Genomic DNA, 27,400 nt, shown 5'->3' with positions numbered 1-27,400 from the left:
TATGGTGGGTGTATGGTACCAGTGAAAGTTGCACGGCACAAGAGAGGCTAGCAATGATGGAAGGGTAAGAGTGCATATAATCCATGGACTCAACATTAGTCAAAAAGAACTCACATACTTATTGAAAAAATCTATAAGTCATCAAAACCAAGCACTACGCGCATGCTCCTAGGGGAAGGCTTGGTTGGAGTTAACCATCGTGCGATCCCGACCTCCACACAAAGGATGTCAATCACAGAGATACTTCATGCTCCAAATTTTTTACACAACTGTTCACCATACGTGCATGCTACGGGACTCACAAACCTCAACACAAGTATATCTCAAATTCACAATTACTCCACTAGCATGACTCTAATATCACCATCTTCATATCTCAAAACAATCATAAAGAATCAAACTTCTCATAGTATCCAATGCACTTTTTATGAAAGTTTTTATTATATCCCTCTTGGATGCCTATCGTATTAGGACTAAATTTATAACCAAACAAAATTACCATGCTGTTCTAAAAGATTCTCAAAATAATATAAGTGAAGCATGAGAGTTCATCAATTTATTCAAAATAAAACCACCGCCGTGCTCTAAAAAGATATAAGTGAAGCACTAGAGCAAATGACAAACTACTCCGAAAGATATAAGTGAAGATCAATGAGTAGTCGAATAATTATGTAACTATGTGAAGACTCTCTAACATTTAAAAATTTAAGATCTTAATATTTTATTCAAACAACAAGCAAAACCTAATAAAATAAAATGATGCTCCAAGCAAAACACATATCATGAGTGAATAAAAATATAGCTCCAAGTAAAGTTAGTGATGGACAAACACAAAAGAGGGGATGCCTTCCGGGGCATCCCCAAGCTTACGCTCTTGGTTGTCCTTGAATATTACCTTGCCTTGGGCATCCCCAAGCTTAGGCTCTTGCCACTGCTTATTCCATAGTTCATCCAATCTTTACCCAAAACTTGAAAACTTCACAACACAAAACTCAACAGAAAACTCGTAAGCTCCGTTAGTATATGAAAATAAATCACCACTTTTGGTACTGTTGTTGGATCATTCTTTATTTATATTGGTGTAATATCTACTGTATTCCAACTTCTCTATTGTTCATACCCTCCGATACTACTCATAGATTCATCAAGATAAGCAAACAACACATAAAAACAGAATCTGTCAAAAACAGAACAGTCTGTAGTAATCTGTAACTCCCGAATACTTTTGTAACTCCAAAAAATCCTGAAAAATTACGAAATCCTAAGAAATTGTTTATTAATATTCTACAAAAGGAATCAACTTAAAAGCACGCTACTGTGAATTATGAAAAAAAATCGTGAGCGCAAAAGTTTCTGATTTTCAGCAAGATCAAATCAACTATTACCGTAAGCCATCCCAAAGGTCTTACTTGGCACTTTATTGAAACAAAACCTATAAAGCATGATTAATACAGTAGCTTAATCATGTGAACACACAAAAACAGTAGGGGTAAATATTGGGTTGTCTCCCAACAAGTGCTTTTCTTTAATGCCTTTTAGCTAGGCATGATGATTTCAATGATGCTCACATAGAAGATAAGAATTGAACTACAAAGAGAGCATCATGAAGCATATGACTAACACATTTAAGTCTAACCCACTTCCTATGCATAGGGATTTTGTGAGCAAACAACTTATGGGAACAAGAACCAACTAGCATAGGAAAGCAAAACAAGCATAACTTCAAGATTTTCAACACATAGAGAGAAAACTTGATATTATTGCAATTCCTACAAGCATATATTCCTCCCTCATAATAATTTTCAGTAGCATCATGAATGAATTCAACAATATAACCATCACATAAAGCATTCTTTTCATGATTCATAAGCATATAAAATTTACTACTCTCCACATAAGTAAAATTCTTCTCATTCGGAATAGTGGGAGTATCATAAGAAACTTGAATACTATAAATTGTTTCCACATTGAAAGAAATGTTTAGAAAAAGGGTATTCATAATCATGACAAGTTTAGAAATATAATCATCACTACTTTTTATAACATAAGTGTCATCACAATAATCATCACAAGTAGCAACCTTGTTCTCATCATAATCGATTGAAACCTCTTCGAAGATAGTGAAATCATTACTAAATAAAGTCATGACCTCTCAAAATCCACTTTTATCATTATCACAATAAGATTCAACACCCTCCAAAATAGTGGGATCATTACTTCCTAAAGTTGACAATCTTCCAAACCCACTTCCATCAATATAATCATCTTAAATAGGAGGCATGATATCATCATAATAAATGTGCATATCAAAACTTGGGAGACTAAAAATATCATCTTCATTAAGCATAGCATACCCAAGCTTGGGACAAACATTAATTGCAGCAAATAAATTCTCGAACATGTCATTCTCATCAAACATAGCATCCCCAAGCTTGGGCCTTTGCATATCATAAGCATAATCAATCACATCATTAATAGTATGGATAGCACCAATAGTATAGCAATTATTATCATCACAATGAGTAATAGGCATAACAATAATAGGAGCAACATAATTTGAGAGAGATACCTTTTTACCTTTGCTTCTCAGTCTTTTCTTTTTCTTCTCCACATTATGTGTTGGTTTAATCCTCCTTTTGGAGCTCCTTATTAATGAGATCGGTTGAATAGAAAGCTCCTCCTCGTTACCTGATTCATCATAAGAAAGAATAGGAGGATATTGGGAAACCTCTTCCCTTTAATTAGTATTCTCTTCATATTCTATTTGTTTTCTTGTCCTTATGTAATTTGCAATATAAGGATTTTCAATGCAATTCACCACACAATACATATAAATTTCCTCTAGATCAAAATCAAGAACTTTCTCAAGGAAAAATTCTGGAATATCCTTAGTTATATGTTTCATTTCTTCATAACCCAAAAGCAAACTAAGTTCATTATGATGTGCAAGGGAAATCAAGTCATTACAATTTTTGGACATGATTCGATCATGAAACAATTTGCATTGGAGAGTTAAATGACCACGTTCATTGCAAAGTTCACAAGTACGAAAATTTATATTTTCATAATAAACATCTAGCCTCTCTTGCAACCATTTAGTTTTTAAATACTTATGCACTACTAGGGAAAACGCTAGTAGTAGCGCAGGTTTTGAGGCTAGCAGCAGTGCGGGAAGCGGCGCTACTAGTAAGGCGCTACAGCTAACTCTTAGTAGTAGCGCGGTCGGTACCCGTGCTACTACTATTGACTATATCAGCAGCGCTTTTCAGGAACGCACTACTATTAGTTAATTGTAGCGGTTTCCTAGCCCCTCGCTAGTGCTATATCTTTCATCATTTTCCCCAGCTTCCTACCCCGTTTCGGTTTTGGTCCAGATACTAGGTACTACTAGATATCAATTTCATAAAGCATTATAGGTACTAGGTAGTACTCCCTCCGTTCCAAATTACTCATCGTGGTTCAAACCACGATGAGTAATTTGGAATGAAGGGAGTACTAGATAACAATTTCATATATAGTGCATCCTCAAGCAGTACTTGGTGATTTCGACCATGATCATCATATGTAGTTCTAGATGATATCGACGATGATCATCATATGTAGTTCTAGATGATATCAATGACGATCATCATATGTAGTTCTAGATGATATAGCCACAAACACATATGTAGTTCTAGATGATATCAAAGACGATCATCATCCTCAAGCCTGGGCGGTTGGTGTTCCTGATAGTAATTAGGATGGCATGTCCAACATGAAGATTCTGCCATCGAGGAATCTCTTCCACCCAACTGAGTTTAAGTATGTGCGACCATATGTGTCCACGCGGTAATTACATATTGTGACGGAGCCCCTTGCGGTAAGGCGTAGTCCAGCTGAGCCTTCTTCATCAGGCTCGATACCATAACTCACAGATAGGCTCTTTGCCAATTTCTGAAAAAGAAAAAACATATCAATTAATAAATAGCCTCGCACATACTCTTGCAAATAAGTATATAGGATTATCTACACTATTAATAGTTCCTTTGATTCTACACTAATAAGCATGTGATCGAACTCTACACTAAAGCATATCATTGACCAGATTCCAGACAACATATCATTGGACTCTACACTAAGCATATCATCACATAATTTGCATTTGTAAGTATAACATACCATATCATGTCGATGGACCATGGTACTTTTCAGGCGGGTCATGAATGGCACCCCGACAAAGTCAGCACGTGGCGGAATTATGTCCCATAGGTTGCACACCTCCTCCTCGCTGAGCCTCATTCTTTGAGATACGATGGCTTCATGAAGTGGGTCCTCATCATCTTCATCGAGTGGGTCCTCATTATGTTCATCATCTTCATCATCTTCATCATCTTCGTCATCTTCATCATCTTCCACCCGGTTGATATAAATGATAGCCAGCTTGGGTCTTTCTGCTCTGAAGGAGAAGCTGATCAACTCACCACCAGTAAGACGCATGCGGGTGAGGAAACGGGCCCATCCATCTCCTCCAATCTGCGAAATAGTGTGTCCATTCTCGACCTCCATAGTGTACGGCCCCCCAGGAGCCTCAAATGTCATAGTGTCTCCTGTTAGCTTGTTGAATTTCAACCTTACATTGCATGGGACGATCTATGTAAAAAAAACCAAAATGACACAATGCAGTAATGCCATCACTAAAAATAAAATAGTTGTTACATTTCATATTATTTCTTACCGCCGAATGACGAAAACTCGGCTAGAAGTAGATGCCGAACAGCTTGCCAGTTGCAAGGCTGCTGGCGCACCTTGACTTGCACAATCGACATGGTGGTGGTGGTGGTGGTCGCGCCATTTTCCTAAAGCAATATGAGCAAAGGATTAACGATCCACTTCACACGAAAGAAAAATAGTAGCATGTGATTTTTTTGGTTCTTCTTCACTTATATTTTCATAGCTTACTAACACCTTCTAGAATAGAACCAATAGCCAAATGCCAAATCTTCCACGAGAAGCAATTTGATTCTTCTTCCACGAGAAGAAATTTGATGGACAATTATAATCCTAAGATCTAGCTAAGTGGTGCCAAATCTTCAGAGCTATAAACTAGCATACTAAATCAACTAAATCAAAATGTTCTATAAATCAACTAAATCAACTAGCCTATTAAATCAACTTGCCTACTAAATCAACTAAATCAAAATGTTCTATAAATCAACTAGCCTACTAGATCAACTTGCCTACTAAATCAACAAAATCAAAATGTTCTAAATCAACTAGCCTACTAAATCAACTAAATCATATGAACTAAATCAAAATGTTGCATATGAACTAGCCTACTAAATCAAAATGTAGTAGGTAGGAGGGGTTGTGGATGGAGGAGGGAGGAGGGAGAAGGAGGGGCGACTGGAGGAGGGAGGAGAGAGTAGGACGGAGGAGGAAGGGAGGAGCGAGGAGGGGCCGGCTGGCGCCGAGTTGAGGTGGGACGGAGGAGGAGGGCGGTACCGAGTCCAGCGAGGAGGAGGAGGTGACGGTGGCGCAGAGGGAGGAGGGGTAGGCGACGGTGGCCGTTGGGGGAGGACCGGCGCGGGGGAGTTGAGGGGGAGATCGAGTGTGTGTGAGTGTGAGTGTGGATCGGATAGAGGAGAGCGTGTGGGTGGGGAGATAGGTAGTTTTAGCAGTAGCACGGTGTACGTAAAGGCTCTACTGCTAAACTACCTAGCAGTAGCGCCCTTCTAGTTAACGCGTTGCTGCTATAACTAGCTCCGCAGCGGGGTCGTGGGAATTATAGCAGTAGCGTGTCTTAGAGGTGGCACGCTACTACTACTTTTCTTTCAGCAGCGAGTTCTGGTGGAGCACGCTACTGATAAATTGCGGCAGCGCCATATTTTAAAACTCGTTGCTGGTAAGATCATGTGTATAGGCTTTTCCCTAGTAGTGATCCCTCTTGCAAAATCTATCTTCCCTATTTGGTGTGTACTTGCAAACTCTATGCACTCCACAAAAGTTGACATGCTTATAAGAGACATTTTTATCATGACTAGTGCAATCATCATTAGTACTATGGATATTTAAAGAGTTCATACTAACAACATTGCAATCATTCTCATCATTCAAAGATCTAGTGCCAAACGTTGTATTGCATTCTTCTTCTAACACTTTGGCACAATTATCGGAATCCTTATTTTCATGAAAGATGCTAAAAAGATGAAGCATATGTGGCAACCTCAATTCCATTTTTTGTATTTTTCTTTTGTAGACTAAACTAGTGATAAAACAAGAAACTAAACGATTCAGTTGCAAGATCTGAAGATATACCTTCAAGCACTCACCTCCCTGGCAACGGCGCCAGAAAAGAGCTTGATGTCTACTACGTAACCTTTTTTTGTAGACGTTGTTGGGCCTCCAAGTGCAGAGGTTTGTAGGACAGTAGCAAATTTCCCTCAAGTGGATGACCTAAGGTTTATCAATCCGTGGGAGGCGTAGCATGAAGATGGTCTCTCTCAAACAACCCTGCAGCCAAATAACAAAGAGTCTCTTGTGTCCCCAACACACCCGATACAATGGTAAATTGTATAGGTGCACTAGTTCGGCGAAGAGATGGTGTTACAAGTGCAATATGGATGGTAGATATCGGTTTTTGTAATCTGAAAATATAAAAACAGCAAGGTAGCAAGTAACAAAAGTGAGCGAAAACGGTATTGCAATGCTTCGAAACAAGGCCTAGGGTTCATACTTTCACTAGTGCAAGTTCTCTCAACAATTATAACATAATTAGATCATATAACTATCCCTCAACGTGCAACAAAGAGTCACTCCAAAGTCACTAATAGCGGAGAACAAACGAAGAGATTATTGTAGGGTACGAAACCACCTCAAAGTTATTCTTGCCGATCAATCCATTGGGCTATTCCTATAAGTGTCACAAACAGCCCTAGATTTCTTAGCAAAATAACTCCTTAAGACACACATCAACCAAAATCCTAATGTCACCTAGATACTCCAATGTCACCTCAAGTATCCGCGGGTATGATTATACGATATGCATCACACAATCTTAGATTCATCTACTCAAACCAACACAAAGACTTCATAGAGTGCCCCAAAGTTTCTACCGGAGAGTCAAGACGGAAACATGTGCCAACCCCTATGCATAAGTTCATAAGGTCACTGAACCCGCAAGTTGATCACCAAAACATACATCAAGTGAATCACATGAATATCCCATTGTCACCACAGATAAGCACATGCAAGACATACATCAAGTGTTCTCAAATCCTTAAAGACTCAATCCGATAAGATAACTTCAAAGGAAAAACTCAATCCATTACAAGAAGGTAGAGGGGGAGAAACATTATAAGATCCAACTATAATAGCAAAGCTCGCGGTACATCAAGATCGTGCCATATCAAGAACACAAGAGAGAGAGAGAGAGAGAGAGAGAGATCACATAGCTACTGGTACATACCCTCAGCCACGTGGGTGAACTACTCCCTCCTCGTCATGGAGAGCGCCAGGCTGACGAAGATGGCCACCGGTGATGGATACCCCCCCTCCGGTAGGGTGCCAGAACAGGGTCCCGATTGGTTTTTGGTGGCTATAGAGGCTTACGGTGTCGGAACTCCCGATCTTGGTTCTGTTTTGGAAGTTTGGGGATATATAAGAGGTGTTGGCGTCAGGAACAAGTCAGGGGGGTCCATGAGGAAGCCACGAGGGAGGGGAGGCGCGCCCAGGGGGTAGGGCGCGCCCTCCACCCTCGTAGTGGCCTCGGGACTCTTCTGGTCCATCTTTGATGCTTCGTGGGCTTCTTCTGGTCCAAAAACAATCTCCGTGAATTTTCAGGTCAATTGGACTCCGTTTGGTATTCCTTTTGTGTAAAACTCAAAAACAAGCAAGAAAACAAAAACTGGCACTTGGCTCTAGGTTAATAGGTTAGTCCCAAAAATCATATAAAATAGCATATACATGCATATAAAACATCCAAGATGGATTATAATAGCATGAAACAATTAAAAATTATAGATACGTTGGAGACGTATCACATACCCATTGTGAAAATTCTGGCTCAACCACTTCATATGTGTGTTTTCAAGTCGATCATCTAATGCAACATTTATTTTCTAGCGAGAGCACTTCTTGCATAGCTATTTGCTCCATTTCTTTCAAATAATTTTCCAGCTACTCCTAATCTTTCAAATAATTTTCCAGCTACTCCTATTTGCTCCATTTTTACTTATTTGTTTTTGAAGTCGGTGGCTCATCTAGTCTTGAATGCTACGTTTTCTCGTAGCTCCACACCTTGAACTGACTTGTATTTGAGTCCCGCAAATAGGGCATAATTTGTAAAAACATACAAATGCATGTGATTCTTAAGGTTTGTCAATATGAATTCCACGTGGAAATGCAATGTCTTTCATCATTGGTGTGTTCTCCTCACTTGCATGATTCATCCTTATATTTTATAATTTTTTTGTTATTTGTTATCATCTAAAATAAAAAATAATTGTAACCAATAGCATGGTCATGATGCCAACTTATTACGGAATGCAACTTGCAAGACATATATTTCATGCTCTAGAAATTTCTGTATATATGATTACATAGTATTGCACTAGAAACTACAACTAAGATACATGTTAGAAAGCACACTTTTGAAATCTCTAATATGATATTTAATGACATTAAAATCTCGATAAACACATACAAATGTATGGAAATATATGTATATACATTATAAATTTATTCAATTTCAAGACTTGATTGAAAAAATAACTTTTGTTCTATCATACCTTTTAAATATGAATCAACTATTTTACTGATATATGTTGCAACTATATAACAAAGAAACATCATAACTATTATTTAGCAACAATTGTATTATGGTTAACTATTTTATGTAAGTAACAGAAAATTACACAGACAGAATAATTAATTTAATAAGTAAAAAATAATATAAAATTATTTTATTTTAATTTTTTGTTGTCAAATATCACTTAGCAAACATTAATAAGTGGGACTGAAATTTAGTGTTTCTATTGCCACAACGAATCAGTGCATCTAGAGCGGTAAAGTAGAATGGAGCATGCGCTTTTTATTCATTTTAAATAATTTAACTACTTTCAATATTTTTTTGAAGAACATTTATTTTGCGGACAAGTGCCTGAGTTAGATATCTACCTGGTATTCATAGGGCATTGAGATGTTATTATTTTGTAAGTAATTTTTGATTATTTAATTATTCAGTACATTCATAATTACTTAAGGAGAATTGATTATCATCATTTTTATTGGAGTTGATATACATAATGGAAACAATATATCATAAAAAAATATATGACAATTTAATCAAAGTTTAGCTAGCCTTCAAGTTGATTAGGGAATGAAAATGCGGCAGCTAATTTAGTCTTTTTAATACTAGTAATAAATGTTTATTCCAAAGAATTAAAACGAACATTGTAAATTCTTATATTTAGCTAGAATGGAAGAAACAAATTCAAAATAAACTGTTCAAATGGTCTAGACATATACCATATGAAAATGCACTTGCCAAAAACTATAAAATAAAGAAAATAGTAGAAAATAAAAGTAGAAATCTGTCCTTTTGGCGGCCGGCTCGTACATTTCACCAAACAACTCAAATTCTAATATTTCACACATTGACAAAAGAGAATCATGGAAAGCAATGACGTGTTTTGTAGAAGGGATCGGACGGTGAATGAATCTTTTAATATAGGTTGGAGGGACAGCACATCGACATCCACCAACTACTAAGGGCAAAATGTCAGATAGTAGTGTCTAGACCATTTTTATTCTTCAAGTGGGGACCTCTAAATATCCGCGGACCAGCCCACATGTTCAAATTTCGATATCACAGGAACAAATTTGAGGGACTATGCGAGAGTCTGAACATCCAGCTAACCAAAAGAAACACCACATCTCTACTCCCTCCCTCTCTGTACAAATAACACTAAACGGAGAGCACTGACGCCGGCTACGGACGACCATGAGGGCAGCTGCCGGCGAGCACTCCATCCTCATCTCCGCCTCCTCCTATCTCTCCACTCCTCTCTCCCTGTGCATCTCATCTACCCATGCCCTCCATGGCTGCTCGGCGAGCAACTCAAGGCCTAGCTCGGCTCTGGCCTCATGAAGCTCTCTTGCCACCATGCCCGGCGTGTCGTGGGCTGGCTGCGTCTAGTGTCGCGCCAATGCTGGCTCCCGTGGCTAGCTCCACCCATGGCGCGGCCTCGTCTTGTCGTCGTGGCCGCTACTGATGCGCCCGAGACCACGCCCGTCGTCCTGCGACACATCAGTCATGCCCGATGAGGCAGAACTCCCATGACGCGCCAGCTGCGTGAACCAGATGTGTCCTACTGCTGCACATCAACTGTTCGATGAAATGCTAGAGAAATGTGAGAGAAATATGGGTAGCAGCCATCAAGGTTTGATGGCTCCCTCCCCTATCATGCCCGCGAACCAGTCCGGTTTGTGTTCGCGGACATTTGTGATGTCTGCTTATGGGTTTACATTTGAGATGCCCTAACATCTGTTAGCCTATTCCAAGCTTGACACATGTGATCTTCTTTAGAGTCGTCATCTATCGTCTACCTAATTTACTGGTGGTTCATATCTATACCTAATCTCTAACTAATAATAAAATGGCTATTGCTTCTGGCGGTACGTCAGGAAAAGTGCCCCCTAAAGATGCAAAACATGCATTACGCACCAATGCCACCAGTACGTGATAAAAAAAGTTTCACACAGACAAATCTTCCGCTTGGGCCGGCCCATGCAGTAGGGACCACGTATACTGTGCTCTACACGCTGGGAGAAGACGCAACGCGCCCGTTTGGGCCGGCCCATGTTCGGTCGGCCTATTTTTTTAACTTCATTTTCCATTCCTTTCTCTTTTCTATTTTTTTCTACTTTAAATAATTAGGGATTTCACGAACTAGTTAATGTTCACGATTTTTTAAAAAGGTTTGTGTACTAAAAATTGTTAATGAAATTGAACAAAATTTCAGCAATTCAAAAACTGTTCATGAATGGAAAAATACCCTACAAATTTAAAAACTGTTCATGACTTACAAACTAGTTTATTCATTCATAAAACGATCACAGATTCAAAAAAATGTTCATGTATTTTAAAAAAATGTTCGTTAAGTTAAAATAATGTTCGTTAAATCAAGATTTTTTTTTGGAATTTCAAAAGTTGTTCCACCAATTTTCCTAAAATGTTCGTCAATTAAAGGAAATTGTCTGTTTACCAAATCAAATACTTCTTCATTTAGTTGGTAGAACCCACGCCAATATCATATTAAATCTCTCTCATCCAATAAGAGTTTCCGAGATTTACTTTATCAAATTCTCTCATTTCCAAAGCTCCACAAGGAAAAAAATCCCTCAAAAACCTTAAAGTTTCAATGATGAAACTTACCTTTTTGCATCAAAAAATGCCCGGTTTCAACAAATTTCAAAGATGTATTTTTAAGAAATTTTCTCCGTTGGTCGTAGACACAAAATAATTGAATTTTAGTGGTCGATCGTACTAAGTTTCAAACAATGAAACTTAACAGTGTTTCAAAAAGTCACCAAAATGTATTCAAAATGGATCTTATTTGAAAGCACTGGCCGCGAGAAACACGAATATGAATACATAACATAAATTGAATTTTTGGTTTAGAAGATATAGAAGTTTGAAAATCGGAAGCCAAAATAAAAACCCGGCACCAGGACATGAGTGCCCTCGCACATGCGTGCAGTAAATCATCATCCTGCACATGGTACTTAAAGGAAACGTATACACATGCATGCCTTGCTGCGGTACCACAGGGAAGGCCCAGCCGGAAAAATTAGAGTGACCATAGATTAAGAATGACACAAACGGTCTGGATGCCAAACGAAAATCTTATGTCTCAGTTTGGCAACACATTTCCATAGCCACCGTAAAATTGTGCGAGCTTTCTTAGGCCCCATTAAGCTTTATATATATTGCTTGAGCGATAACAAGGGTCTTTCCATCTGTATATCCATGTATCCTTCTAATCAGGCATTGTCGTGGATGGGCTTGTAGGCAGGGGTGTCGCCATAGTGGCAGGGGTGGGCCAGGGAGTCGCCGGATCAGTGCCCAGGAGTGGCTAGTCCCAGTCTCCTGCCATGGTTGGCATCTTGCCAAGTTCGGGACTCAACAGATGCAGGTGGCATGATGCGGCGTCGCTGATATTTGTCTGTAGGTCTACATCAAGAGGAGGGCGGCGTGTGGGAATGTTAGGTTCGGCCTAATAATGGTGGTTTGGCCCTAGTACTATTCTTCCGCCAAGTCGTCTTTCTGCTGGATGTCCACCTCTTAGATCTAGCCGTTGACGAGTTTCGGTCTTTCCCATCGGAGATCTATATGGATTGGTGTATGTCGACACTGGATATCTAGATCGTAAAGGCTCCAGTAGCGCACGCTCATATTATCAGCCAACACGACCTCAAGAGGGTGCGGCAAGAAGCTTTGATTTCTTATTGGTGTCATGGGACATGTCCAAGTGAAGATTCTCAAGGCATTGATAGAGGTGGATAAAGTCATGGCGGCTGCGATTGGAGGTCTTGAAGATTTGGTGGAAGGGTGTAATTGATGCCATAAAGAATGTGCGCCAGGTGTTTGGTGACCCAAAACAGCGAGCTCGGCAAGCAGGGGCGCCATCACTGGAGGACTGCATTTTTGGTTGTACTCCTCGAGTACTAAGTCTCAATTCCGAGGGTGAAAATCTAAGGTCTAGCCTTTATTGGTTGTACCTGGCAATAGCCTAGTTGAAGGCAATGTTTTTGGGTGAGCTTCGAATTTTTCTAGGGTGAAAACCCACGATCTCCAATCGGACAATGACAACGCTTGTGCATTGTTTCCTTCTTGGGGGGTTGCTTTTGGAGAACCTTTTTTGTAATCCGAATGTTGTCTTCGGTGTGCTTAGAGTGCTACTGATGCTAGTGATTTATCACCTTGGAGCGGTCTTTTTTCTTCTATTTTTTTTCTGGCTGTGCGTATCCTTGATGTCTTTGGATATCTTGTTGATAGAGAGGACGGTTGTAATTGGTATCTTCGTGATATTATTTTATTCCTTTTATTGAATTTTTTTTGATGAACTAAGTCAATGATGTCAATGAATTGAGCAAGAGCTTGCAGGGTGATATGCCTATGAAAATGGAGAGCGAGATGGTCACTATGAATAAAATCAGCCAAAGAGAGCTTTTTCTTAGTGGCAAAAGAGAACAGTTCATGAAACTTTTGAGACCGAGGCAACTCATGCCAAAAGAGAATAGAGTCTCCATACCCAACATTTACCTGACCAATTCATGGTGCAGTGTGAAATATGTTTTTTGTCTACGGTGTATTTGTATGGTACTGTAGATATGATAAAAAAATTCCTATGAACTTTGTTAAACTTGACACATATTTGAACCGAGACAAAACTATCGTCAAACGTGTTTTCATAACGAGGGGCCAAGTAAGGGCTATCTCCAAACCTAACCCTCAAACCGCTCGCAACGATGAGGACATGTTTCTCCATCCAATACGGTCCTATATCGGCCCGCAGGCCGGTCCAAATGTGCATTTTCCCGTAAACCATATACAAACTACGGGACTTTGCAAGCGTCCGAACCACTGCCATGGCCACTTCTTACTCCCCAGGTCCACCCGGAACACCTCTCCTACGCCTGCGTCCCTTCACATGAGAAGCAGTCAGCTAGCACTGCTCCAGAGCACCAGTACCTCATTCATGCCGATTTGGAGTAGCCGCAATGAATATACTCATGTTGAGGAGAAGTACCAGCCACAAAAATCGATGTAATTGATTGATGAATTGAATGCTTCTCTGGATATAATTGATAAAGGGCAAGCCAAGGATGTGGATTGTCCTTACTACTTTAATAATACTCCATTTGGAAGTCCTAGAAAATACTTCAATTTAATTCAAGTTTCAGACTCATTTTTTTATCTTTAGATTAATGCAACATAAATATCTACTTAATGCATAATATATATAATTAGGGGTGAACTTGTGATGGCACATGAATGGAACTCAAACAAACAATCATATGTAGACAAGACATGTGTTTGTCTTTTATTCCCAAGTTTGAACTAGTATAGTTCGGGTTCTTACATGATAGTGCATGTCACTTTATTTTTTCACTGCTACAACGACCAAACCATGGACTAAGAAAACGGTGTTTCATATATCTAGTACTAGAGTTCTTCTCTTCTCAGTTGGTACCAAAGATGCCAAATGGCGCAATGGTGGTCGAGCAATGTGGAGGGATGTAGACATTGCACATTGCAGGTAGCGTCTGTAGCGCTAGGTTCCTTATTTCCGCGAACTGGGGCAGTTGTTGAGGTTGGACGGAGCCCTGAGCCTGTGGGTTTAGCTGAGATGGCTGGAAGAAGACCTGGCTTGATGGATATTGCTGCTGAGGCTGTTGGAAGGAGACCTGGCTCGACGGTTGTTGTCATTGTTGTTGCAGTTGCTGCTGCTGTTGTTGTTGCAACTGTTGTTGTTGTTCTTGTTGTTGTTGTTGTTGTTGATGCATAATAATAGCATGAGCAACATTATGGATGGCTTGGCACCTCGACTGCTCAGGGATCTGCAACAGTTGTTGACAACACAATTGTTGCAATAGCTGGTAAGTACTTTGTTGCAAAACTTGTGAGCTTGCATGCGCTATGTTGTGTTGTTGCAAGACAACATCCCTGCATGGAATCAGTTGTTGTTGCAAAATTTGTTGAAGGATTTGTTGTTGTTGTTGTTATTGTTGTTGTTGTTGTTGTTGTTGTTGTGCTTGTTGCTGCGAAATTGGTTGTTGTGGTTGTAGATACTGTGGTTGCTGTTGTGGATATGGTTGTTGTGGTGGAAATGATTGCGGCTGCGGATATGGTAGTTGTGGCGGAAATGGTTGCGGCTGCGGAAATGGTTGCAGTTGCAGATATGGTTGTTGTGATGGAAATGGTTGCGGCTGCGGATATGGCTGTTGTGGTGGAAATTGTTGTTGCTGCCCTGGAAATTGTTGTTGTTGTACCAATGGAACTTGCTCTTGTGGCTGTTGCTGAGATGGATTTTGTGGCTGCAATTGTGGCACTGGAACTCTAACTGCAGTTGTGGCGGTGGTCGCCACGATAGCAAGGAGGGCAAGGATGAGAAAGGTCTTCATGATGGATTTGTATTGACCACTGCTTGCTTGGCTTTAATGATGCACTCTACTTATAAGAATGATGGATGAGGAAGGATGATCATCATGCTACGGGCCTATTTATAGCTGTCATGGCATGATCTCTTTCACAATTGGCATTTGCTTGTGTGTAAAGTGTTTGGATGCTTCCCAAAATCATAATTTGGTATGTTGTGTTTGGTGGCACTACTTACAAGTGTATTCTTGGACTGGTCATTAAAGTTCCTTGTTGTTGCACTATCATTCCACCACCAAAAAGGTGTGATAACATGCATGACTCATCTTGTTCACTTTACAACTCAAACACTAATCTAGATTGCCTACTTTTCTGAAACTAAGTTTGTAATGTTTTGCAAATTTTTACACATAAACTAGATAAGCATGGCTGGCACAGAACTTAGTTTGTAATCTTGTGTGGCATGTTAAGATAGATAAGACTAGTAATGTAACTTGCTTTAGTAGGCCATGACTCATCAAATTCCTTTTACATGTCAAGTGTTGTAGTGTTCTAGAAGTTATTAGCAAACATCAATTTTGTAATGTTCTACAAGTTGTTACGTGTAAACTAGATAGGCTTGACTTGCACATAAACAAGATTGTAATCATGCGTGACCTGTTAAGATGGATTAGACTAGTAATGTGGCTTGCTTTGATAGACCATGACTCATCAAATTGCTTTTACTTGTCTTAAGTGCTGTATATGTTGTACAAGTCATTAACACTTATCAAGTTAGTATGGCTTGCAATGTGTGTGCACGCCAAGGTATACTCTAGCTTCTATTCGTTTGTAGACCTTATTTTGTTTTACACAAATCATATAAATGATCATCTACGCAAAGGCTTGCGAGCGCAGCTGCAACAATATTGGCAGGGTCAGAGGGAGGCTGTGGCATGGCATGAATTCTAATGACAACCGTTCATTATGTGTGGAAAGATATGTGTTATGTTTTTCATGCGTGCTAAAAATAGATGTTTTTAAATACAAATAAATAGAGTAGTCAAATAATGGATTGTATTAAGATAAAAATTATATTTTGATTAGCAAACTTCTCAGAAAAGTTGACATGACCTCTACCCATTATTTATCTTTTGAATCAAATCCAAATAATAATAAAGTAAATGGATGTGATTCCATCATGGCCATTTGAAATATATTTCAAAGTAAAATCCAAACATTTTCCTTAGATTACAATATAAATTACACGTCAACTATTTGAAATAAAAATTAAAAATGATTTATTATATTATTAAAACAAGAAAAAATGAGTTAAAAAGAGTGGATGTGATTTGCTTGAAACAATGTGTATGCATGTCTCCTTATCCCTCGAGTTTTTAGAAAAACAACGCTAGGCTCACTCTATTGGAATCAGTCGGACCAGAAAAAAAACATATGTAAGAGGAAAGCTGGAGTGTGAACCTAACATATATACGTGTCTTTCCTTATAACTTATTATAAGTGTTTTTTATGATTAGAAAACCACAATGGATTCATAAACTCTAAGGCATATCCAACACCGACCCTCAAATAAACCATCTACAACCATCTGGACCACATGGTCTGGACGTGTTGTGCCATCCAATGCGGGCTTGTATCGGTCCACAGGGCGATCCGTATATACTTTATCCCGCAAACCGGAGACGAACATGGGGGAGGGTGGCTTTGCAGGCGTCCGGACAACACCCACAACCGCTTCTGACCACCCGTGCCCACCCAAACCCCCTCCTCCCTCGCCCACATGCGTTCCCGCTCTGCGCCAGCTGCCCGCATTCATGCCGCTGCAGAGCGGATGCGGCCTCTCACTGCCTTCGCAATGGAAGCAGCGCGCCAGCTGCCCGTATTCATGCCACTGCAGAGCGGACGCGGCCTCTCACTGCCTTCGCAATGGAAGCGGCGCGCCAGCCAAGGGTGCTGCCCCGCTGGACGCCCGCTAAACACACATCCTCGCCTCATTCCTATAGACTGCCCGCCTTCCACCATTAAACCCGCGCTTATGCCAGGATAATTACTCCGGCCACATGTCCGTTCGCGAGCCGGCTGGCATTAAACAGAACGCCGGTTGGCTCCTTGTGTCCCCTCGCTGTTTAAACAATGTCAGATGTCGAGCAAGACCGCATCACACCTCTTCTCACCATTTTCCTCCTTGAACAGTTTTCTCCATGGCATCTGACGAGCAGGAAGAAGAGTTGTCTGGCATAAACAATGGCTATACTACTAGAGAAAAGCTTACTAGTGGTGCTGGTTTTTTACATACCAGTAGCGCGGGCACCCGCGCTACTGCTAGTGCGCTACAGCTATTATTCAATAGTAGCGCGTTTCTGAACAAGCGCTACAGCTAAAATACTTATTAGTAGCGATGCTTCCTCCACCAGCGCTACTACTATCATCACGTAGTAGTAGCGCCCTATTCTCTCCCCACGCTACAACTAGGCAAACAGAAATAAAAAATAAAAAAAAGCAGTCAGGTGCAATGTTCATGGAGATCAAGACAAGTCCAGTGCAAATAAACTAAGTTCACGGAACCATCTCACAAACATTAATGACAGTACCACATTTAATATAACCACACAATCTCACAAACTCATATAGTAGTCAACAATGCATGGATAGATCATAGTTGATAAGTCTACTAGGTAGTCATACTAGAAAATATATATGGTTCAACAGCCACACGCATGCATATGAAGTTCTAGATGATGTCGATGACGACCATCATCCTCAAGCCTGGGCGGTGGGTATTCCTGATAGTAATTAGGATTGTCTGTTCAACATGAAGATTCTTGCCGATGAGGAAGCTCTTCCACCCAACCGAGTTGAAGTGTGTGCGACCGTCCGTGTCCTCGCCGTATGCACAAGTGGCGACGGAGCCCCTTGCGGTAAGGCGTATTCCAGCAGAGCCTTCTTCATCAGGCTTGATACCACAACTCTCAGATAGGCTCTTTGGCAATTTCTGAATAAGAAAAACGTATCAACTAATAAGTAGCCTCACACATTCTACACGAAGCATATATATCACCGGACTCTACACTAAGCATATATATCATCGGACTCTACACTAAGTATATATATCATCGGACTCTACACTAAGTATAACAATAAAGCATATAAGATGCACTAAGCATATAAGATGCACTAAGCATATAAGATGCACTAAGCATATATATCATCGGACTCTACACTAAGTATAACAATAAAGCATATAAGATTCACTAAGCATATAAGATTCAGTAAGCATATATATGATTGGACTCTACACTAAAGTATAACAATAAAGCATATAAGATTCACTATGCATATATATCATCGGACTCTTCACTAAGTATAACAATAAAGCATATCATCAAATTACTGTAAAAACTACAGTAAATGCAACATACCATCATATGCCGATCAACCATGGTACTTGTCAGACGGGTCACGAATGGCACCCCGACGAAGTCAGCACGTGGCGGAATGATGTCCCATAGGTTGCACACCTCCTCCTCGCTCAACTTCATTCTTTGAGCTATGATGGCATCACCGAGTGGGTCATCATCATCCTCATCATCCTCATAATCTTATGCTTTGTTGATATAAATCACGGCCAGCTTGATCAACTCACCACCGGTGATACGCATGTTGTCGATGAAACGGGCCCATCCATCTCCTCCCACCCACGTCATCTTTCGTCCTTTCTCGATATCCATAGTGTAGGGGCCCCCAGGAGCCTCAAATGTCACAGAGTCTCCAGTCAGATTGTTGAATTCTGACCTCACATTGCATGGGACGATCTGTGTACAATAAGCAAAATGATATATACACGATGCATTATGCCAATAACACTAAAAACAATCTCCGTCAATTTTCAGGTCAATTGGACTCCGTTTGGTATTCCTTTTGTGTAAAACTCAAAAACAAGGAAAAAACAAAAACTGGCACTGGGCTCTAGGTTAATAGGTTAGTCCCAAAAATCATATAAAATAGCATATACATGCATATAAAACATCCAAGATGGATAATATAATAGCATGAAACAATTAAAAATTATAGATATGTTGGAGATGTATCACATACCCATTGTGAAAATTCTGGCTCCACCACTTCATATGTGTGTTTTCAAGTCGATCATCTAATGCAACATTTATTTTCTAGCGAGAGCACTTCTTGCATAGCTATTTGCTCCATTTCCTTCAAATAATTTTCCAGCTACTCTTAATCTTTCAAATAATTTTCCAGCTACTCCTATTTGCTCCATTTTTACTTATTTGTTTTTTAAGTCGGTGGCTCATCTAGTCTTGAATGCTACGTTTTCTCGTAGCTCCACACCCTGAACTGACTTGTATTTGAGTCCCGCAAATGGGGCATAATTTGTAAAAACATACAAATGCATGTGATTCTTAAGGTTTGTCAATATGAATTCCACGTGGAAATGCAATGTCTTTCTTCATTGGTGTGTTCTCCTCACTTGCATGATTCACCCTTATATTTTATAATTTTTTTTGTTATTTGTTATCATCTAAAATAAAAAATAATTGTAACCAATAGCATGGTCATGATGCCAACTTATTACGGAATGCAACTTGCAAGACATATATTTCATGCTCTAGAAATTTCTGTAAATATGATTACATAGTATTGCACTAGAAACTACAACTAAGATACATGTTAGAAAGCACACTTTTGAAATCTCTAACATGATATTTAATGACAATAAAATCTCGATAAACACATACAAATGTATGGAAATATATGTATATACATTATAAATTTATTCAATTTCAAGACTTGATTGAAAAAATAACTTTTGTTCTATCATACCTTTTAAATATGAATCAACTATTTTACTGATATATGTTGCAACTATATAACAAAGAAACATTATAACTATTATTTAGCAACATTGTTATATGGTTAACTATTTTATGTAAGTAACAGAAAATTACACAGATAGAATAATTAATTTAATAAGTAAAAAATAATATAAAAATATTTTATTTTAATTTTTATTGTCAGATATCCCTTAGCAAACTTTATAAGTGGGACTGAAATTTAGTGTTTCTATTGCCACAACGAATCAGTGCATCTAGAGCGGTAAAGTAGAATGGAGCATGTGCTTTTTATTCATTTTAAATAATTTAACTACTTTCAATATTTTTTTGAAGAACATTTATTTTGCGGACAAGTGCCTGAGTTAGATATCTACCTGGTATTCATAGGGCATGTTTAGATGTTATTATTTTGTAAGTAATTTTTTATTATTTAATTATTCAGTACATTCATAATAACTTAAGGAGAATAGATTATCATCATTTTTATTGGAGTTAATATACATAATGGAAACAATATATCACAAAAAAAATATGACAATTTAATCAAAGTGTAGATAGCCTTCAAGATGATTAGGGAATAAAAATGCGGCAGCTAATTTAGTCTTTTTAATACTAGTAATAAATGTTTATTCCAAAGAATTAAAACGAACATTGTAAATTCTTATATTTAGCTAGAATGGAAGAAACAAATTCAAAATAAACTGTTCAAATGGTCTAGACATTGACCATATGAAAATGCACTTGCCAAAAACTATAAAATAAAGAAAATAGTAGAAAATAAAAGTAAAAATCTGTCCTTTTGGCGGTCAGCTCGTACATTTCACCAAACAACTCAAATTCTAATATTTCACACATTGACAAAAGAGAATCATGGAAAGCAATGACATGTTTTGTAGAAGGGATCGGACGGTGAATGAATCTTTTAATATAGGTTGGAGGGACAGCACATCGATATCCACCAACTACTAAGGGCAAAATGTCAGATAGTAGTGTCTAGACCACTTTTATTCTTCAAGTGGGGACCTCTAAATATCCGCGGACCAGCCCACATGTTCAAATTTCGATATCACATGAACAAATTTGAGGGACTATGTGAGAGTCTGAACATCCAGCTAACCAAAAGAAACACCACATCTCCACTCCCTCCCTCTCTGTACAAATAACACTAAACGGAGAGCACTTACGCCGGCTACGGACGACCATGAGGGCAGCTGCCAGCGAGCACTCCATCCTCATCTCCGCCTCCTCCTATCTCTCCACTCCTCTCTCCCTGTGCATCTCATCTCCCCATGCCCTCCATGGCTGCTCGGCGAGCAACTCAAGGCCTAGCTCGGCTCTGGCCTCATGAAGCTCTCTTGCCACCGTGCCCGGCATGTCGTGGGCTGGCTGTGTCTAGTGCCGCGCCAATGCTGGCTCCCGTGGCTAGCTCCGCCCATGGCGCGGCCTCCTCTTGTCGTCGTGGCCGCTACTGACGCGCCCGAGACCACACCCGTCGTCCTGCGACACATCAGTCATGCCCGATGAGGCAGAACTCCCATGACGCGCCAGCTGCGTGAACCAGACGTGTCCTACTACTGCACATCAACTGTTCGATGAAATGCTGGAGAAATGTGAGAGAAATATGGGTAGCAGCCATCAAGGTTTGATGTCTCCCTCCCCTATCATGCCCGGTTTGTGTTCAAGGACATTTGTGATGTCTGTTTTATGGGTTTACATTTGAGATGCCCTAACATCTGTTAGCCTATTCCAAGCTTGACACATGTGATCTTCTTTAGAGTCGTCATCTATCGTCTACCTAATTTACCGGTGGTTCATATCTATACCTAATCTCTAACTAATAATAAAATGGCTATTGCTTCTAGCGGTACGTCGGGAAAAGTGCCCCTAAAGATGCAAACATGCATTACGCACCAATGCCACCAGTACGTGATAAAAAAAGTTTCACACAGACAAATCTTCCGCTTGGGCCGACCCATGCAGTAGGGACCACGTATACTGCGCTCTACACGCTGGGAGAAGACGCAACGCGCCCGTTTGGGCCGGCCCATGTTCGGTCGGCCTATTTTTTTAACTTCATTTTCCATTACTTTCTCTTTTCTATTTTTTCTACTTTAAATAATTAGGGATTTCACGTACTAGTTAATGTCCATGATTTTTTAAAAAGGTTTGTGTACTAAAAATTGTTAATGAAATTGAACAAAATTTCAGCAATTCAAAAACTGTTCATGAATGGAAAAATACCCTAAAATTTTAAAAACTGTTCATGACTTACAAACTAGTTTATTCATTCATAAAACGATCACAGATTCAAAAAAATGATCATGTATTTTTTAAAAATGTTCGTTAAGTTAAAAAATGTTCGTTAAATCAAGAATTTTTTTTTGAATTTCAAAAGTTGTTCCACCAATTTTCCTAAAATGTTCATCGATTAAAGGAAATTGTCTGTTTACCAAATCAAATACTTCTTCGTTTAGTTGGTAGAATCCATGCCAATATCATATTAAATCTCTCTCGTCCAATAAGAGTTTCCGAGATTTACTTTATCAAATTCTCTCATTTCCAAAGCTCCACAAGGAAAAAAATCCCTCAAAAACCTTAAAGTTTCAATGATGAAACTTACCTTTTTGCATCAAAAAATGCCCGGTTTCAACAAGTTTCAAAGATGTAATTTTAAGAAAATTTCTCCGTTGGTCGTAGACACAAAATAATTGAATTTTATTGGTCGCTCGTACTAAGTTTCAAACAATGAAACTTAACAGTGTTTCAAAAAGTCGCCAAAATGTATTCAAAATGGATCTTATTTGAAAGCGCTGGCCGCGAGAAACACGAATATGAATACATAACTTAAATTGAATTTTTGGCTTAGAAGATATAGAAGTTTGAAAATCGGAAGCCAAAATAAAAACCCGGCACCAGGACATGAGTGCCCCCGCACATGCGTGCAGTAAATCATCATCCTGCACATGGTACTTAAAGGAAACGTATACACACGCATGCCTTGCTGCGGTACCACAGGGAAGGCCCAGCCGGAAAAATTAGAGTGACCATAAATTAAGAATGACACAAACGGTCTGGATGCCAAACGAAAATCTTATGTCTCAGTTTGGCAATACATTTCCATAGCCACCGTAAAATTGTGCGAGCTTTCTTAGGCCCCATTAAGCTTTATATATATTGCTTGAGCGATAACAAGGGTCTTTCCATCTGTATATCCATGTATCCTTCTAATCAGGCATTGTCGTGGATGGGCTTGTAGGCTACCCGCGGTGTCGCCGTAGTGGCAGGGGTGGGCCAGGGAATTGCCGGATCAGTGCCCAGGAGTGGCTAGTCCCAGTCTCCTGCCATGGTTGGCATCTTGCCAAGTTTGGGCCTCAATAGATGCAGGTGGCACGATGCGGCGTCGCTGATATTTGTCTGTAGGTCTACATCAAGAGGAGGGCGGCATGTGGGGATGTTAGGTTTGGCCTAATAATGGTGGATTGGCCCTAGTACTATTCTTCCGCCAAGTCGTCTTTCTGCTGGATGTCGACATCTTAGATCTAGTCGTTGACGAGTTTCGGTCTTTCCCATCGGAGATCTATATGGATTGGTGTATGTCTACCCTGGATATCTAGATCGGAAAGGCTCCAGTAGCGCACGCTCATATTATCAGCCAACACGACCTCAAGAGGGCGCGGCAAGAAGCTTTGATTTCTTATTGGTGTCATGGGACATGTCCAAGTGAAGATTCTCAAGGCATTGATAGAGGTGGATAAAGTCATGGCGGCTGCGATTGGAGGTCTTGAAGATTTGGTGGAAGGGTGTAATTGATGCCAGAAAGAATGTGCGCCAGGTGTTTGGTGACCCAAAACAGCGAGCTCGGCAAGCGGGGGCGCCATCACTAGAGGACTGCATTTTTGGTTGTACTCCTCGAGTACTAAGTCTCAATTCCTAGGGTAAAAATCTAAGGTCTAGCCTTTATTGGTTGTACCTGGCAATGGCCTAGTTGAAGGCAATGTTTTTGGGTGAGCTTCGAATTTTTCTAGGGTGAAAACCCACGATCTCCAATCGGATAATGACAACGCTTGTGCATTGTTTCCTTCTTGGGGGGTTGCTTTTGGAGAACCTTTTTTGTAATTGGGACGTTGTCTTCGGTGTGCTTAGAGTGCTACTGATGCTAGTGATTTATCACCTTGGAGCAGTCTTTTTTCTTCTATATTTTTTCTGGTTGTGCGTATCCTTGATGTCTTTGGATATCTTGTTGATAGAGAGGACGGGTGTAATTGGTATCTTCGTGATATTATTTTATTCCCTTTATTGAATTTTTTCGATGAACTAAGTCAATGATGTCAATGAATTGAGCAAGAGCTTGCAGGGTGATATGCCTATGAAAATAGAGAGCCATATGGTCACTATGAATAAAATCAGGCAAAGAGAGCTTTTTCTTAGTGGCAAAAGAGAACAGTTCATGAAACTTTTGAGACCGAGGCAACTCATGCCAAAAGAGAATAGAGTCTCCATACCCAACATTTACCTGACCAATTCATGGTGCAATGTGAAATATGTTTTTTGTCTATGGTGTATTTGTATGGTACTGTAGATATGATAAAAAAATTCCTATGAACTTTGTTAAACTTGACATATATTTGAACCGAGACAAAACTATCGTCAAACATGTTTTCAGAATGAGGGGCCAAGTAAGGGCTATCTCCAAACCTAACCCTCAAACCGCTCGCAACGATGAGGACATGTTTCTCCATCCAATACGGTCCTATATCGGCCCGCGGGCCAGTCCAAATGTGCATTTTCCCATAAACCATATACAAACTACGGGACTTTGCAAGCGTCCGAACCACTGCCATGGCCACTTCTTACTCCCCTGGCCCACCCGGAACACCTCTCCTGCACCTGCGTCCCTTCACATGAGAAGCAGTCAGCTAGCACTGCTCCAGAGCACCAGTACCTCATTCATGACGATTTGGAGTAGCCGCAATGAATATACTCATGTTGAGGAGAAGTACCAGCCACAAAAATCGATGTAATTGATTGATGAATTGAATGCTTCTCTGGAAATAATTGATAAAGGGCAAGCCAAGGATGTGGATTGTCCTTACTACTTTAATAATACTCCATTTGGAAGTCCTAGAAAATACTTCAATTTAATTCAAGTTTCAGACTCATTTTTTTATCTTTAGATTAATGCAACATAAATATCTACTTAATGCATAATATATATAATTAGGGGTGAACTTGTGATGGCACATGAATGGAACTCAAACAAACAATCATATGTAGACAAGACATGTGTTTGTCTTTTATTCCCAAGTTTGAACTAGTATAGTTCGGGTTCTTACATGATAGTGCATGTCACTTTATTTTTTCACTGCTACAACGACCAAACCATGGACTAAGAAAACGGTGTTTCATATATCTAGTACTAGAGTTCTTCTCTTCTCAGTTGGTACCAAAGATGCCAAATGGCGCAATGGTGGTCGAGCAATGTGGAGGGATGTAGACATTGCACATTGCAGGTAGCGTCTGTAGCGCTAGGTTCCTTATTTCCGCGAACTGGGGCAGTTGTTGAGGTTGGACAGAGCCCTGAGCCTGTGGGTTTAGCTGAGATGGCTGGAAGGAGACCTGGCTTGATGGATATTGCTGCTGAGGCTGTTGGAAGGAGACCTGGCTCGATGGTTGTTGTCGTTGTTGATGCAGTTGCTGCTGTTGTTGTTGTTGCAACTGTTGTTGTTGTTCTTGTTGTTGTTGTTGTTGTTGATGCATAATAATAGCATGAGCAACATTATGGATGGCTTGGCACCTCGACTGCTCAGGGATCTGCAACAGTTGTTGACAACACAATTGTTGCAATAGCTGGTAAGTACTTTGTTGCAAAACTTGTGAGCTTGCATGCGCTATGTTGTGTTGTTGCAAGACAACATCCCTGCATGGAATCAGTTGTTGTTGCAAAATTTGTTGAAGGATTTGTTGTTGTTGTTGTTGTTGTTGTTGTTGTTGTTGTTGTTGTTGTGCTTGTTGCTGCGAAATTGGTTGTTGTGGTTGTAGATACTGTGGTTGCTGTTGTGGATATGGTTGTTGTGGTGGAAATGATTGCGGCTGCGGATATGGTAGTTGTGGCGGAAATGGTTGCGGCTGCGGAAATGGTTGCAGTTGCAGATATGGTTGTTGTGATGGAAATGGTTGCGGCTGCGGATATGGCTGTTGTGGTGGAAATTGTTGTTGCTGCCCTGGAAATTGTTGTTGTTGTACCAATGGAACTTGCTCTTGTGGCTGTTGCTGAGATGGATTTTGTGGCTGCAATTGTGGCACTGGAACTCTAACTGCAGTTGTGGCGGTGGTCGCCACGATAGCAAGGAGGGCAAGGATGAGAAAGGTCTTCATGATGGATTTGTATTGACCACTGCTTGCTTGGCTTTAATGATGCACTCTACTTATAAGAATGATGGATGAGGAAGGATGATCATCATGATACGGGCCTATTTATAGCTGTCATGGCATGATCTCTTTCACAATTGGCATTTGCTTGTGTGTAAAGTGTTTGGATGCTTCCCAAAATCATAATTTGGTATGTTGTGTTTGGTGGCACTACTTACAAGTGTATTCTTGGACTGGTCATTAAAGTTCCTTGTTGTTGCACTATCATTCCACCACCAAAAAGGTGTGATAACATGCATGACTCATCTTGTTCACTTTACAACTCAAACACTAATCTAGATTGCCTACTTTTCTGAAACTAAGTTTGTAATGTTTTGCAAATTTTTACACATAAACTAGATAAGCATGGCTGGCACAGAACTTAGTTTGTAATCTTGTGTGGCATGTTAAGATAGATAAGACTAGTAATGTAACTTGCTTTAGTAGGCCATGACTCATCAAATTCCTTTTACATGTCAAGTGTTGTAGTGTTCTAGAAGTTATTAGCAAACATCAATTTTGTAATGTTCTACAAGTTGTTACGTGTAAACTAGATAGGCTTGACTTGCACATAAACAAGATTGTAATCATGCGTGACCTGTTAAGATGGATTAGACTAGTAATGTGGCTTGCTTTGATAGACCATGACTCATCAAATTGCTTTTACTTGTCTTAAGTGTTGTATATGTTGTACAAGTCATTAACACTTATCAAGTTAGTATGGCTTGCAATGTGTGTGCACGCCAAGGTATACTCTAGCTTCTATTCGTTTGTAGACCTTATTTTGTTTTACACAAATCATATAAATGATCATCTACGCCAAGGCTTGCGAGCGCAGCTGCAACAATATTGGCAGGGTCAGAGGGAGGCTGTGGCATGGCATGAATTCTAATGACAACCGTTCATTATGTGTGGAAAGATATGTGTTATGTTTTTCATGCGTGCTAAAAATAGATGTTTTTAAATACAAATAAATAGAGTAGTCAAATAATGGATTGTATTA

General features: G+C 39.8%; 1 protein-coding gene and 1 pseudogene across 2 annotated transcripts; both read right to left on the bottom strand.

Annotated features, from left to right (window-relative positions):
- Positions 1 to 14,059: 14,059 nt before the first annotated feature.
- Positions 14,060 to 15,247, bottom strand: LOC123135668 (alpha/beta-gliadin A-V-like; annotated as a pseudogene). The gene has a single exon (XR_006466115.1). The product of XR_006466115.1 is annotated as an alpha/beta-gliadin A-V-like (transcript).
- A 10,013-nt stretch (positions 15,248 to 25,260) lies between these two features.
- Positions 25,261 to 26,421, bottom strand: LOC543385 (alpha/beta-gliadin A-V-like). Its single transcript, NM_001405792.1, has one exon. The coding sequence runs from the start codon at positions 26,362 to 26,364 to the stop codon at positions 25,423 to 25,425; it is 942 nt and encodes a 313-aa protein (NP_001392721.1). The 5' UTR covers positions 26,365 to 26,421; the 3' UTR covers positions 25,261 to 25,422.
- Between the last annotated feature and the right edge of the window lie 979 nt (positions 26,422 to 27,400).

This window comes from Triticum aestivum, chromosome 6B (assembly GCF_018294505.1).
Source record: "Triticum aestivum cultivar Chinese Spring chromosome 6B, IWGSC CS RefSeq v2.1, whole genome shotgun sequence".
NCBI lineage: Eukaryota > Viridiplantae > Streptophyta > Magnoliopsida > Poales > Poaceae > Triticum > Triticum aestivum.
The sequence above is the reverse complement of the archived record's forward strand: the minus strand, read 5'-3'. Positions and strand labels throughout refer to the sequence as shown.

Excerpts from the sequence above, each read along its gene's own strand:
- LOC543385 (NM_001405792.1), bottom strand. The coding sequence starts at position 26,364 with ATGAAGACCTTTCTCATCCTTGCCCTCCTTGCTATCGTGGCGACCACC.